This window comes from Acaromyces ingoldii (genome assembly GCF_003144295.1).
Source record: "Acaromyces ingoldii strain MCA 4198 unplaced genomic scaffold FA10scaffold_5, whole genome shotgun sequence".
In the NCBI taxonomy this organism is placed as follows: domain Eukaryota; kingdom Fungi; phylum Basidiomycota; class Exobasidiomycetes; order Exobasidiales; family Cryptobasidiaceae; genus Acaromyces; species Acaromyces ingoldii.
In genome coordinates, this window is record NW_020290251.1 from 512,558 (window position 1) to 527,740 (window position 15,183).

Here is a 15,183-nt window from a genome sequence, read left to right on the forward strand (position 1 = left end):
GGTATTGCTTGATGCACCCATTTTCGTTCCTTCTCATTCGCCACAAGCCATCTCTCAGGAAAGTCCACGACTGGCTGACTGACTTACGCCGAGAAGAAGTTGAAGACGAAGAAAGAGCAAGAGGGAGGCGGCAATGGTGGCTGTTCGGCCGCCGTCGAGCCTCGATGCTCGACGCGACGTCTCGTGGTTCGCCATGCGATTCGCCATGAGCAGCATTCTCGCGCTTCGCAAGCGCCGTGCACAAGAGGCAGTCAGTCACGACGTGCAGAGAAAGAGGACGAGAAGGGAGTACGGCCGGACGCTAGATGACGTTGCGGGCGTTATTGTAATCGACGACAATGATGTAGAAGCGGTAGAAGAAGAGCGGAAGAAGAGCGAGAGAATCAAGGACAAGGCAAGAAGAAATGGTCCAATGAACAGCGATCTGTCGGACGTGGAACAGGATATGATACAGGGCGAAGAAGTGCTAGAAGAGCTTTCCAAGGCGAACAACGATGAGGTTGCTGAGATGGTAAAGCTTTCCGATTGGATGAAGAGGTGCCCGTAGTGAGTGCTGGCAGGCGATGGAGCAAACGAATGCACAAGGAATGCTCACAAGAGGATCGAACAGCAAATTTACAGTCAAGATCAGCAGAATCCTCGACTGGGCGAACTTCAAAGATGCAAAGGATGAGTTGAGGGCTGGTCCGTCGAGATTTTTTCCCCTATGTATGCGCCCCTAGACTCACATTGACGCGAGCAGCTCGACTCATGAAGGTCGTTAGCTGCATCAAAGAAGCTCAATACGGCGGTTGCACAATAACAAAGAGGTCAGTCGCGCTGACAGCATTGACAATGCCATTGGAAGAATCCCGCCTGAGCTGGACCGTCCGATACAGAGAAATCTTCTACATGGACCCGACCCTGTTCAAAAAGCAAGCCAACGTGAACGTGCTCATCGATGATATCTGCGCATGCGTGCGGTGTGAACCACATGAACTTAATGTCGTCGCTCAGTCCAAGGCGCTCTTCATCGGTGGTGCTTGCTTTGGAGGTGCGCCAATCGGTTCAGATTTCCTGCAGATGTACTGCACGAGAAGGGAGACGCTAGTGCCACCGGCGACGAGCAATGAGACCTTACAGATCCATCCCGACGTCAAATGGGTCCTCGTGCTCGAGAAGGAGGCTGTTTTCCATACATTTGTCGAGAGCAAGGTGGCTTTCGGTGCAAATGAAGAACACCCAGAAGGGATCATTATCACAGTGAGTCGAGCTCACGGTCTAGGATGCGAGGTGACTGACGAGAGCATTGCTCAAAAGGCAAAGGGTTATGCAGATCGGGCGACAAGAAGCTTTCTAGAGAAGCTGGCCTCGATTGCGCATTCGAGGTGAGCTGTTCGCCCAAATTGCCGTCCTCAACGCTCATGAACTTTCTCCTGCATTACTAGAGTTAGATTCGTGATCTTAGTTGATGGAGGTGATACGCGAACGGTAGGCAGCAGCAAGGGACTCGCTCGCTCATTGCCCTCCCCATAGATCCGTATGGCATGGACATCGTCCGCACGTATCGTTATGGATCACAGAGCACACCGAACCTCACACGACGACTGCAGTGGAGAGGCTTGAAGCCGTCGGCTTGGGACATGTGAGGCCCTTTGTCTGGCCATGTTCTTGTATGAAGAAAAGTCGCTGATCAAGTTCATGGGTGGAAACAGAGAGAACATTCTCGGAAGCGGGGAGGCATTTGCGCCTCTCACGCACGGCGACCGCACCAAGGCCGTTTTCTTGCTTCGAAACGATCAGCTCAGTCACGATGAATGGAAGGAGACAGCTCGTTTGCTAATACTAGGGATAAAGATGGAGCTCGAGGTCTGCAATGTTGGGCAGCTCGTCAGCATCGCCAAGCTCATTGAGAACGCCCGGACTAGTCCCCGAGGACGTGAGCCGTGAACAGCACACTCACACGCATGTGCACGCACAAAGTCGCATAGAGGACGCAGTTGTAGGAGCCCAAAAGGCAGGGAACATGACGTCAGCAGGACGTGTCAGAAAAGAAACATTCATCGCCCTCGAAACAGGGCAGAAATTCACAACTCCGACCATGTAATACCGCTTTATGAGCTTGTTTGCTGCCTCTCTCCCTCGCTCATCCTCACTTGTGCATGCTTGCACATTGGTACAGAGGAGAGGCAGCGTTTTTGGCCTTGGCTTAGCCAAGCAAATGAAAGAAACGTCTGGCTGAGTTGCACCCATAGAGTGCACCCAAGGCCGAGGACGTTGGAGAACAGAAAGAGCGTCGCAGCGTTAGATGATACTGTACCCGATTTTCACACGTTCACTGGACCTGCACAGCTCCGAGAATACAACCGGAAGCAGTACCGGGCGAGAATACAAAGACCTTTTTTTCCTCCCTGGGTTCTTTGAAAGCAACACAAGCAAGATGGGATAACAATGAGAAAGCTGAAGGAATGAACGAAAGGTGCTCTGCAAGCTGCACAACTACTGCTATCTAGCCTGCCGCTGCCACTACTGCCGCTCGAACGCGTCGGCTTTTGGAATTTAGGTGTCTGGCCCTGAGTTGTCTGGACCGGTAGTGCAGTAGTCGATCCGCGTCTGAATTGATACGCTTGGTGACGAACGGTAAATACAGCGTTTGGAACATTTCGTAGTAATGTGGAGTAGGCCACTGCCTCCATAGAGAGAAGTGAAGGTGCCTTGTTGGTGAAGGGTTCCAAAACGGGCCCGGTCCATGATTGTGGCAACCCGTGGTTGAGAATCTTGACCAATCACACGCTTTTCTCTTAGTCTAGGCAGAAAAAAAGAAAAATGTAAGGAAAGGGAACCAAGCCATTCTCAACAACCGATCCTGGTCTCATCGTGCACCCTGGCAGGGACACTAATTATCGTGTAATTATCGTGTTCTAGATCGGAGGGTCATTAACAGACATAAGGGCCGGGCAGCATGGAGGAATCTCGGTGAGCGCCGCTGTTCACCAATCCGAGATTGGAGCAGTGATTGCCCTCGGAGCGAGTCCCATCCCTTTGAATGCTGAACTTTGGGCCTGCGCCAGAAGGCGAAAGGGAGTGCGCAATCAGGAGATGCAAGACCTCAAACCCCAGGGTCCAACGGGACACGCGCCCTAAGACTTTTGCCCTTTTTTAAAGTCAGTCACTGACACCTACTCATTTAACGTTTTCTTTTTTTCATCTCATCTTCCACCATTGCTTTTGGCTGCGGCTGCCCTCGGGCCTTGTCTACTCTCCTGGCCCCTCTCTGTGCATCTTTTCGCACATTTGACTTTGCTTCGCATCGATCGTCAAATCGAAAAGACCAACACAGACGAGAGAAGGAGGGCGTCGCCGCCACGCTAGTCGCGTCAAGGGAGAAGAAATAGCTAGCGAGCAGGCACCGTTGAGGCAAATCAAATCTGCCAGAGCGAGCATCCTCGTCTTCATCTGGAAGAGGGCTTACTGGTCAGCTGTGGATCTGCTAGCTGGTCGGACTCGCTGAAAAGTCCTCTCGGACATCACGTCCTCCGCGTATTTTGACGGTTTGCCTCTGTGGCGGGCGCATCCCAATTCTTCTCTTCTTTTCTTCTTCTTCTTCTTCCTCCTCCTCTCTTCCACCTGCTCTTTCTCTTGTTGTCAGAAGGCCGTGATCAGACCAGATTAGGTGAGTTCGACTCGAGGGCAAGCCTGAGCACCACATTGGTCGACCTACAGTTTCGCCGAGCTGGCTACGGCTGGGCGGTCTCTCTTCTGGATGTCTTTTTCTACTCTATACCTCATTCTCTTCTTCTGTTTGCAGCTTTGGCTGACCGATTCCCCTCTCATCCTATGTCCCTTCTTGTTCAACTAACACACGCTCACCCGGCTCTCTTTTAGCAACAGCTGCCTTTTCGAGGACTTCGCCAAGGTAATTGGCACTTTCCCCTCGAACGCCACCGTCGCTACCAGAATTACATTCCCGTTCCTCACCACCATCTCCCCCCTCTTCCTCTCATGTCGCCCTGACTCGGCACTACGATACGCCTAGGAACATCATTGGCGCTCGCTCTAACAGAGTCTAGAGAAAGCCATTGGGGAGGCGGACGACAAGTGTCGTTCGATTTCGATGAATGGACAATTTCCCCCTCCTCGGCCTCAACAAGGCCTCGCAAAATCAATGGCACGTCAAGGCTCGTCGTCCTCTCCGAGTCGGCATCAACAGTCCAGCGAGGGGATCAACACTCCCTCGGCACCCTTTTCTTCAGGCTATGAATCTGCTTCCTATGTTCCTTCGGCTCAGGGCGTGCCGCCGCCAACCCTTCAGCCGCAGCAGCATGCACAACAGCAGTCTCAGCCTCCAATGATGCATTATTCCAGGCCACAGGCATACATGCAGGGCGCATACACGCCTTTTCCTCCAGCCATGGTCAGGTATACAAGCGTAACCTCCCCAGCTCCAACCGGCGACTACACGTACACCACTTTACCTGAGGGTGTGCCGACCGACTACCAACCATCTCCTGAAAATCAGGCTCAGGCCAGACAATCTGTGTCCCTAGATCCCGCTGCCAGCCAGCATGCCGGCTTCTATGGTCCACCCTACGTTTCCGTGAGCGACATCCTTTCCTTCCTCCATATCTCCCCCCTCTTTCTGACATTTTTTTGTGCAGCAACCTGCATCCTTTGGACAGACAACATTTTACCAGGCTACATCTCCTGTTGTGCCACAAACTCAATACGGTCCAGCAATGAGCTACAGACCGGCTCCATACGGGTCGGGTTACGCCATGGCGCCCGGCCACTATCCCTATGGCCATTATGGATCAGCGCTGCCAACCCAAAATTACGCCGGTCAAGCCTGGTCTCCTATCCAACAACACCAAACGCAATCACTGCAAACTGTTCAACAATCTCAGCAACGGCAACAACAGCATATTCCGCACCATCATCAACAGCACCAATTACAGTCACAGCAACAACAAGGCTGGCAGACTCCATTTTCTGGAACTCATGCGCCAGGGCAGGCGAGGCCGCCGTCACCGACCACGGTACGTCAAGGGTCCACAACGGCAATTTCGGCCCCAGAGTCCCAAACTCGATCTCAGACGTCTGGTCTTGCAACTGCATCGTCGGTAACACTTCCGGAATCGGCGTCTAACCTCAATCAACCTATACAATCTTCTGGCGCTCAAAGCGGTGTGAAGAATAGACAACAGCGATCATCTCATGTTCTTTGGTGCGGAAATGTACCTGCCGACGCCACCGTCCCCGAACTGTGGGAGTTCTTCGCTCAACTGCCGCCGGACGAAGAGGAGCAGACTAGAGACCAAGAAAAAATTGACCAAGGAGGAGAGTCGAGACCGAGCCACGGCATTCTCTCCATCTTCATCATTGCTCGATCCAATTGCGCCTTTGTCAACTATGCCACACAGCGTCACCTTGATCGCGCGGTCACGCACTTCTCCAACAAATCGCCTCGACCTTACGATCCCCGATGCCCCAAGCTCGTTTGCCGCATTCGTAAGAAGGAGGACGAGGCACAAGCAGGTGTTGCAGGTCAGCGCGGTAAAGGCATTCATGTGGCTTACGCAAAGGAACACGAACGAAAGCTGCGAGCACAAAGACAGGTTGCCGCCTCGCCAGACCCTTTGAGGCAAGACGATATGCCCTTAGCTGCTCCACAAGCACAACGTGCTATTAGTGCTTATCAAAATCTCGCGGTGTCGTCTCCGGCAACATCTGGCTCACCAGCTGGCAATGTGACACCCAAACCAGCTGTCCAACTAGCGCAAGTACCCGTGCCGCAAGCCTCTGCCGACCAGCAAAGCTCTGCAGTACTGTCAAGTGCTGAGCGCAGAGACTCCATGGCGCCGTCCAACGTCTCTGCTGAGGGCTCAAGTGGCTCAGTCTCATTTTCGTCGACTAATTCGTCATTGTTTCGACATGAGGCATTTCGAGAGCGCTTTTTCATCCTCAAGAGCCTCCGTGTCGAAGACCTGGATCGATCGGTGCAGACGGGGACCTGGGCGACGCAGCCTCACAATGAGGCGGTGTTGGATCAAGCTTTTCGCAATAGCGTCACGGTCTACCTGATCTTTAGCGCTAATCAGAGCGGCGGCTTCTTTGGCTATGCCCGCATGATGGGCTCTATCGGGGCCGCGAAACCAGTAGTCACCTCCATCTCGGAAGGCGATGTCAAGCTGAGCCCGGCTGCTTCGACTGGTCGGGTTCCTTCCACGATCCTCGAGGGTGATGAAGAGGTTGCGAGCTACCCTTTGCTTCAAGGCAACCCTGCAGAAGCAACAAGTCAACAACCTAATCTCATCCTTCCCGACGATTCCTTGCACGACAAACCGACACTTTCGCCGCAGCAACTTACACCACTCAGCGAGGAAACTCCACCACCGCCACCACCGCCGCCGCAAGCGACGACGTCCTCGACAAGGACAAGTAGCGACGATGCCACTAAGCAGGCCATTGCAAACGAAGATGTTTCTACGTGGCCGGAACGAGTCGGTGGTGGAGAAGGTGAAGGAGAGCAGTACGACATGGTCACCAATCACTCATGGCCGGTGTCAACGTATGCGGAACGCGAACGGGAGGCGATAGCTTCTCGACGAAAGACCTTGTCCCCGAACTATGTCTTTGCGAAACCGCCTCCTAACCCTTCCACCTCGAATATTCCTGCACTCACCACCACCCAGCCTGACGATGTGAATCTTGGCGTCCGTCAGGGCGAAGTGGGCGGGGCAGCGGCTTCCGGTATGTCTTTGGAGGTCGACGAGGATGGTGTACGCCGTAAGGACATGGTCGGCGACCACATGTCTCTGAGCAGCAAGAGCAGCGAACAGAGCGTTCAAACGATGGCCAACAGCGATGCCAGCAGCAGCCTGGGTCCCTCAGACTCCATCTCTGTCCGGGCCGCCGATGCCAGGGCACACAATCAGCTGGCGATTACCGCCCTTATTCATAATCTCCGGCTCGATGAGCGAGAATCCGCCCTTCGTGTCCAGCAGCTTGAAGCCGGCGTTACTAGTCCGAGCGATGAGGTGGGCGATGCGACTTCGCTGACGCCGCGGGGGCGACTCTCGATTGACGACTCACTGGGTCGATCTTTTGCGATTCAATGGATCAAAACGACACCATTGCCTTTTGCCATGGTACGCAAACTCCGGAATCCGTGGAGAGATAACCGTCAAGTCAAAGTCTCGCGCGACGGCACCGAGCTTGAACCCAATGTGGGCAGGCAACTGCTGGCCGAATGGGAAAAGGTTGAAAGCAAGTCAAGCAAGGTAATTGGAGATGAAGACGAGGACGAGGACGAGGACTAAGCACTTTGCTGCTTGGCGTCTTGTGTCCTGAGAAGCTGTTCTCCCTGCCGCAACGAGTACTTTGACGAGGCCGTCACAGGCTCGCATGAACACGGAGGAGAATGAAACAACAAAAGTAAGGACGGACACAAGAAAGGAATCATAAAACAGAGTCCAGCAACGAGGACAAGGATAGGAAGTTGACGAGAGGAAGGCTTCCTTTTCCATACGGGTAGTCGAGGAGACACAAGGCCCAATACACGATGAAGGCAACCTAACAACACAGCATCCCACTATAGCGAATCCTTTCGAAGCGCTGACAAGTGGAAGGACTCACTACGACTCCCATCAAGGAACCACGTCTCTTTCTCTTTTTCCCTTGCAAACCTTCTGTACAACTACACACATACACGATCAAATTGTACTGTTTAGGCATCCTCTTCTCTATTCGTCGTTGAGTGCGTCGCGGTTTGCTGACGATGCGCAGAGCACGTGGGCCGAAAGCTGTTGAGCGATTGCTGGGGTGGAGGTGGTACGCGCGCGGAGACGGCCCTCCGTTATCGGGCTGGCTCATCGCATTCCATCTTCAGTATTCACCAGACTTCATCTGATCTCTCCATCTCGACGAGGAACTAAGCACACGCACACACTCTACGCTCTGCTTCGAAAGGTGAGAAGTCTATTCTTCCATTATGATTCGACTTGGGTGGGGGGGGGGGGGGGGGGGGGGGGGGGGGGGGGGGGGGGGGACGGTCGGACCGCGGCGTTAAGCGAGGCGGCGAATAGGAAGCCCGTTGGCGGAGGGAGGGATACCAACCCCCTCCACTGGCGCGGCCAGAAAGAAGAAAAATCAAAAGGGAAAACCCTGGATAGCCGGTGCGCTTCCTGTCTCTCTTTCGTCATCATCCATCGATCATTCGCGCTTGTGCATAGAGAGTCAAGAGGCCGTGCTGAACAACGCTGCTCTCCACTCCACTCACAGCGCTCCATAGCCACCATCATCACCACCACCTTTTCCCAACGACTGGGCGCGATTGGCAAGCATCTCACGATGGCTTCCGACCAGGGACCGCCTTCGCTCCAGGAGGACACCATCATCGTCGGTAAGTTGTTTAGCTCCTGTCAATCTGTTACCTTTACCCTGTTCGATCGAGCTCACCGATTCTTGTATTCAAGTTCTGGGCGCTTCGGGCGATTTGGCCAAGAAGAAGGTGAGCGGGCTATGAAAGAAGAACGGAGTAAAGTGGAGATCGCCTTTGCTGATCTGAGGACATGTAACAGACGTACCCAGCTCTCTTCAACCTGCACAGACTGCAGCTGCTGCCCAAGAACACGAGCATCGTTGGCTATGCGCGCACTAAGATGGATGAGCCGACGTTCCACGGCAAGATCAGCGAGCACCTCAAGAACGTCGATTCGGGTGAGGGCAAGAAAGCCAAGGAAGACTTCTTGAAGCTCTGTACCTACGTTCCAGGAGCGTACGACCAGGACGATGCCTTTGCCAAGCTGAACAAAGAGATGGAAAAGATCGAAAGTGGGGCAAAAAACCCGAATCGAGTCTTCTACATGGCCCTTCCCCCAAATGTCTTCACCGTCGTCGCCGCAGGACTCAAGAAGAACTGTTACTTGGAAAAGGGCAACAACCGCATCATCATCGAGAAGCCTTTCGGCAAAGATCTCGAAAGTTCGAGGGAGATGATGGGCAAGCTGAAGGATCTGTGGAAGGAGGAGGAGACATTCCGAATCGACCACTACCTCGGAAAGGAGATGGTCAAAAACCTTCTTGTGATGCGCTTCGGCAACCCAATCATCGACGCTGGCCTCAACAACAAGCTTGTCGACAATGTCCAGATCACCTTCAAGGAACCTTTCGGCACCGAGGGCCGCGGCGGTTACTTTGACGAATTTGGCATCATCCGTGACATTCAGCAGAACCGTGAGTGGCTCTTTCTTCTGACACTGGCGCTGGGCACGCGCTCACACTTTTACTCTTGCTCCAGACTTGTCTCAAGTGCTCTCGCTCATCTCGATGGAAAGGCCCAAGTCGTTCTCGGCCGAGCACATTCGCGACGAGAAGGTCAAGGTGCTCAAGACGGTGCCTGCCATTGAAGCCAAGGATGTGCTCCTCGGCCAGTATGCCGCCCATGGCGACAAGCCTGGCTACAAGGATGATGACACCGTCCCCAAGGACTCCAACTGCCCCACGTTTGCCGCACTGACGCTCTTTGTCAACAACGAAAGGTGGAAGGGTGTTCCCTTCATCCTCAAGGCAGGTAAAGCCCTTGACGAGGCAAAGGTGGAGATCAGGATCCAGTACAAGGACATCGAAGGTGGCCTGTTTGAAGACGCGCAGCGCAACGAGCTCGTCATTCGGATTCAGCCAAACGAAGCCGTTTACATTAAGCTCAATGCAAAGACACCTGGCCTTCACATGGGCACGCTGCCAGCCGACCTGGACCTGACGTACAAGGAGCGCTTCGAGGACGCCCGGATCCCTGAGGCGTACGAAGCCCTGATCCTTGATGCCCTCAACGGCGACCACAGCAACTTCGTCCGAGATGACGAGCTCGATGTCAGCTGGAAGATTTTCACCCCCATCCTGCACGCCATCGACGAAGGAAAGATCAAACCCGAGTCCTACCCGTACGGCTCGAGGGGCCCGGAAAACCTCAACGACTTCATCGCCAAGTACGGCTTCAAGCGTAGCAACGAGGGCTACGTGTGGCCAAAGACGAGTGTCCAAAAAGTCTCTGGCAGCGGTAAGAAGTAATTGACTGTACCTAAAGCTTTATGAAAGGGAGAGAGAGATGAGAAACCAGGATAGCTCAGTTTGCAACTTCTTTCTGGGAAATTTTGATATTATTTCACTTTACAAAGCGTCACCGAGGAGGGGGCCTGCCCTTGACAACTTCGAAGTGGATCAAGGCAGCAGAACCATTTCTTTGCCATTCCACGTCTTTTCGTCTCCTGGCGTGCGAGATCTCGGACCAGCTTTCCTCTGCACAAACGATGTCTTCAACGCTTTTAATGATCTCCGCCTTTTGGGTTGCGTTTGCCCCACCATCCCTTCCCTTGCCCTTTTTCGAAGAAATGACCACTGTGCACTTGGCACCCGGACCTCTTCTCTGGAGATGCTTCTCGACCATGGACGAAAGCTTGTGAGAGATGTCGTGCGGCGTCGAACTCCAAGTAAGCTGCACTTCCTTTGGTGCCGACGAAGCCCCCAAGGCTGTACCACCGGCAGCACCGTCGGCATCGCTACTCGCCTTTGCGCGCTTCTGTGCGCGCTGCTTGTCGTACGCTTCCTTTTTTGAAACGAGTTTGACGATGGGCAGCTCGTCTATGTTGATCGCCTCACTTGAGCGCCCTCTTTGGCCCCCTTCTTGCTCGTCTTGCTCGGCGCCGACCTTTGTGACTTGGACAAGCCAGTACTGCGTCCGATTGATTGAAGCCAGAATATCACGCGGCCTCTGCGGTCTCGATGAGAGCGATCCTGTCTCAGGATCAACGAGTCTGACGAGGCGCGATCGGATCAGATCGTCGCGCGGCGGTGAGGTGGGGGCAAGCCAGGCGGGGAATGTGGTGAAACACCGCGCATGGGCGTTGGCGAGACGGCTGGTGCTGGCCGCGGGTGAAGGAGAGCATGAATGTGACGTGAGTTCGACCAAAGCTCGAGCACCTGACCTGGCGAGCAGCATGGTGGCCTTCGCACGACAATGATGTCAGGAATGTCGAAGACGAAGAAGAAGAGGCAGAAGAAGGATGCCATGACAAAAAATGACCGATTCACGTGAGTCGAAGAGCTTGCCATGTCCATCTTTCGCGGTTGACTTTCGTCATCTGCTGTATGAGCACGGCTACCAAGATGGCTCCTCCTCCGTCTGCGGCGGCGGCGGCGGCGCCACCCACGCTAGCGCCACTAACGCCATCCACTCCAACCACGTCAGCAGGGCCGGGTGCGGTGGCTACACCGACATCGCCATCGACGGCAACGCCTTCTTCGCTCTCGCGCCTGACGCTGTCCGACAAGCTTCTGCTCGCGCAAGCTGTGCACCATATTGGCACATCGCCTCCAGATTGGGCCCGCGTCTCCTCCGTTCTCCTCGCACATCCGCTCATCAAGACCTCGCAGCGCCTTGAGCAAGTCGTAAAGGCCAACACGACCTTGGGTCGTTTCTTTGGGAGCCGGGAGTGTGAGCGCGCTTGGGTTGCATTGATGCGGCAGTACGGCCTCGTGCTGGACGGCACTAGCAGCAACGTTGGATCGGCAGAGGAGGACGGTACGGCGACTACGCCACGCTCAAGAGAGGCGAGGGGTCAAGCAGCGAAGACGGATCGGGCCAGCCAGCTGACTTTGGCAGAGTATCTGTATGCCGAGCGGATTAGCGAAGTCCGAGAGAGTATCAGGCAAAAGGAAGAGCTTTTTCGGAGCATCGTTGATGAGATCGAGGCGATCCAGTCGGGTTCAAAGGATGAGGAGCTTGAAAAAGAGCTCGGGATTGCTCCTCGCACTTCTTCGCTTCCCCAGTCGAATGGATCTGATAAAGCAGATCTGGTCGTGTTGGAGGAGGTTCAGACGCCTACGAGAAGCACAAGGAACAAGAGCTCGGCTGCAGAGGAGAAGGATACGATGGCGGGAGCAGCACCAGCAAGGCTTACAAGGCGAAGGAGCTCGGTGGCGGCAGCGGCCCAGGAAGAGACGAGCGATACTTCAAGACGGAGGACATCCAGAGGCCCCGTTCAAGATGTATCCAATTCGGTGACAGAAGCGCAGCGGCCAGGAGAAGAGCAGCAAGAGTCTGCTGCGACCGACACCGCACCAGGGAAAGACGCCCTTTCTGCAGGAGCGGAAGAGAAGGGTGGGGAGGACGATCAGGAAGGGCCCAAGGAGAGTGGTGACGTTGAAATGCAAGACAAAGAAGAGTTGGCGGATGAGGCCGGCCTTGAAGATGCCAATGAGGATGCTGGCGACGAAGACCACGATGAGGAAGATGGGGACGACCAGACAGAGAAAGGCAAGAGATGGCGAAGCAGCAAAAGGAAGCGAGAGGAGGATGCTGCCAGTGAGGAAGCGTCCACAAAGAAGAAGACCAGGACTTCGATCGCCGCGGCTGCTGAGGAGGAAGACGAGGAGTCCCCCAGCAGCAGCAAGAAGATCGGAAGACCAAGAAAGAGCGCTGCAGCATCGCCTCTGCCAGAGAGCGAAAACAAGGAAGAAGACCTCGCACCTCCACGACGGAGTCGGCGAGGTGGCCAGCCATCCGTTCCTTCGACTCCCACTACTCCTGTTCCCCCCACGTCTGCCAGCACTGGCGGAGCGGCTCGAGGCGGCAGCAATCGTCTGGGTTCACTGAGATCAAGAGAGACATCAAAGACGCCAGGCGCAGGAGCAGACGCCGATGAGAGCTTTGAAGGGGTCGACGACGAAGGGGACACGTCCTTGTCTACGGCTGGCAATGACCGTGTATCGCTCTCGCCTGCTTCCGCTCGACGTGGTGGTGGAGGCGGCCAGCGAGGAAGCCAAGCAAAACGAGGCCGAGCCTCGAGCAATGCCAGCAGCGTCCAAGGCTCAACGGGCGCCGCCTCGGGCAGCAGTCGAAACAAGAGGGGAGGAGCCGCCGAAGAGCGAGCTGGCTCCACGTCCGCGGACCTGGCGAACAAAACTGCTGACCAGCGTAAGAGGGAAAAAGTGCTCTTGATGCTCCTCAACGAGGTATCAAACCATACGCACGGCAACCTCTTTCACACGGCCATCAAGGAACAAGATGCTCCTGACTACTATACGCTAATTCGGCATCCCATCGACCTCAAAACAATCAAGGCTCGGATCAAGGAGGGGCAGATCAAAAATAGCACGCAGCTCAGGAGGGCGCTCAATCGCATGTTCGCCAACAGCCTTATCTACAATCGGCCGGGGACAGAGGTCCATCGGATGGCGCTCGAGATGAGGGACGCAGCAGAACAGGTGAGAACGCCCCTCCTACCATCAAAAATACTTCCCTATATGCTGACTTTACTCTTCACATCAGATGATTGACAGGTTCGAGCAAACGCAGATGACGGCTCTCTCGAGATGAGCGTGATCGATCATGTAACATCAGACGAATAAAAGCTTTTTCTTTCTATCTTAGAAGCACATCAAGAGCCATTCATTAGACAAGTGAGTGGTGATTGGGTATCAACTTTGTAATTGTAACAGCGACGGAGAGGCAAATCACTCTCTTATAGCGTCCCACCGTGAGGCGCTCTCCCATGCAGGTCCGCTGGCTCTCATAGATGCAGAGTGACTCCTTTGAAGCACCTGTCGACGGGATCCCTGGTCTTGCAACCTGCGATTTGCGTAGCCCATGGCTGATGCACCCAGACTGAGAGGCGCTGAGTACTGGCTTCCGCCATGTTCCCGCTCGTTGGAAGAGGCGGCTGAATGGGATGAGGATGCTACCTTTCCCTTTTGTCGTGGCGTCGTGGCATTTGCGTTCGTCGTGGTGGTCGTCACTGGATTCGTGCTCGATTTCGTTACTTGACCCTCCGATCCGGTCCTGGAGGGGAGCTTGAAAGTTCTCCTCTTCCCCACCGCAGTCGGCGTTGTCAAAGGACCCGCACCTGGGCTCTTTACTTCACCTGTCACCATTGCTCTTTGTTTGACCACACCAGCGACAGAGGAAGGTCGGGCAGCGGAGTTTCCGCTTCCAGCGGCGCCACTCGCCGTGCTGGTAGAGCCGCTGATGCTTGCGCCAGGGGTGACGGGCTGGCTTCTTACCATGAATCCGCGCGTGTCCAGGGTGCGTGTGTACGGACTGAGTGTGTGGTTGGAGTTGACAAGATCGGCGAAATGAGCCGAAGCGTCATTTGTCATGCTATGGTTCGGTGATTGACCAATGATCTTGCTCGAAGAGGAGGGTGATATACTCAATGACGGTGGCATTGGCTTGTCGAGCCGATTGCGCGACATGCCTTGAGCTGAAGTTGGAGAAGAGCGAGTGTGGGTTGAGGGATAAGTTGAGGTAGGGGCAGAACTCGCGCCACTATAAGAAAGTGAGGTGGCCATGCGTGGTCGAGGCTGGGACGTAGCGGCAGCGGCGGCGGCAGTGGCAGCGGCAAACCTTCTTGAAGCACCGGAGCTTGAGCCCCCGGAAGCAGAGGCAGACGAAGAGCCATAGCCTGTCCGGTAGACACCTCCGTACTTTTGCCGGTAGAGCTGTGTTCGATAATTTGTCGATCGTGGATCCATTGGCTCTGGGTCTAGCGTCGCCAACGAGCCTCGGGATCCACCCGCAGCCGAAGGCGAGTCTTCGGCTTCATCGAGACTCTGAGAATTGTCAGACTCAAATTGTTCTCCACTAATGTCCTGTTCATCGGTATCATCGAAAAGGCCCCGATTCCTGACCGACAGCGTCCTCGAGGCGCCTTTCGATCCTCGCACACTACCTTGTCGAACAGTGAAGGTCCGTGAGCTCGCAGGACCTCCTGCCGTTGAGCTTGCCGCACCGCTTCGGCTACTGGGAGCTGGGTACGCTGCCGCTTCGTCCTCCTCTTCGAGATCCGGGGCTTGGACTCGGCTGGCAATGTGGTAAACTCGCGGCCTGGTCACCGTGCCTCCACCCACGGCAGGAATAGTCTCGTACTCGATACGTGTCTCGGGTTGTGTGCCCTTGCCCTTCTCTCTTCCCCCCTTCGATGCGCCTGTCGTCGCTGAAATTGTCGAGCCGCGCATCTTGTTATTGATCGACCTAGGAGAGTTTGCGGCAGCAGAGGGAGAACCAAAAAGAGACACTGTACCCAGTCTGGCACTGTCTTCGACCGTGTCGGAGAAGGCTGCGCTCGGTGGCGGATATCCATATCGTGTGTAATCTGCTGTCTCTTCATCCTCCTCTCCTCCATCTTCTTCCTCCTCTCCGTCAATGTC

At 54.9% G+C, this 15,183-nt stretch overlaps 5 protein-coding genes across 5 annotated transcripts; 4 read left to right on the forward strand and 1 right to left on the reverse strand.

The window, feature by feature from the left end:
• Positions 1-133: 133 nt before the first annotated feature.
• FA10DRAFT_295824 (DNA topoisomerase IV, alpha subunit) lies at positions 134-1,929 on the forward strand (the record flags this gene model as incomplete). Its single annotated transcript, XM_025524481.1, has 7 exons — positions 134-546; positions 611-684; positions 743-809; positions 879-1,242; positions 1,300-1,367; positions 1,475-1,624; positions 1,695-1,929. The coding sequence occupies 7 exons, from the start codon at positions 134-136 to the stop codon at positions 1,927-1,929; spliced, it is 1,371 nt and encodes a 456-aa protein (XP_025375432.1).
• Positions 1,930-3,873: 1,944 nt separating this feature from the next.
• On the forward strand, positions 3,874-7,425 carry FA10DRAFT_158054 (hypothetical protein). The gene is made up of 2 exons (XM_025518139.1): positions 3,874-4,576; positions 4,638-7,425. Exons 1-2 carry the CDS (start codon positions 4,094-4,096, stop codon positions 7,296-7,298), a joined length of 3,144 nt encoding a protein of 1,047 aa, XP_025375433.1. The 5' UTR covers positions 3,874-4,093; the 3' UTR covers positions 7,299-7,425.
• Positions 7,426-8,328: 903 nt separating this feature from the next.
• On the forward strand, positions 8,329-10,047 carry FA10DRAFT_261652 (putative ZWF1-glucose-6-phosphate dehydrogenase; the record flags this gene model as incomplete). Its single annotated transcript, XM_025520079.1, has 4 exons — positions 8,329-8,380; positions 8,454-8,488; positions 8,559-9,213; positions 9,278-10,047. 4 exons carry the CDS (start codon positions 8,329-8,331, stop codon positions 10,045-10,047), a joined length of 1,512 nt encoding a protein of 503 aa, XP_025375434.1.
• A 109-nt stretch (positions 10,048-10,156) lies between these two features.
• FA10DRAFT_303221 (hypothetical protein) lies at positions 10,157-10,975 on the reverse strand (the record flags this gene model as incomplete). Its single annotated transcript, XM_025525213.1, has 1 exon — positions 10,157-10,975. The coding sequence occupies one exon, from the start codon at positions 10,973-10,975 to the stop codon at positions 10,157-10,159; it is 819 nt and encodes a 272-aa protein (XP_025375435.1).
• Positions 10,976-11,122: 147 nt separating this feature from the next.
• FA10DRAFT_280816 (hypothetical protein) lies at positions 11,123-13,422 on the forward strand (the record flags this gene model as incomplete). Its single annotated transcript, XM_025523645.1, has 2 exons — positions 11,123-13,242; positions 13,307-13,422. Coding segments are annotated over 2 exons (2,168 nt in total), but the record flags the coding sequence as incomplete, so codon positions are not given.
• Positions 13,423-15,183: the final 1,761 nt, after the last annotated feature.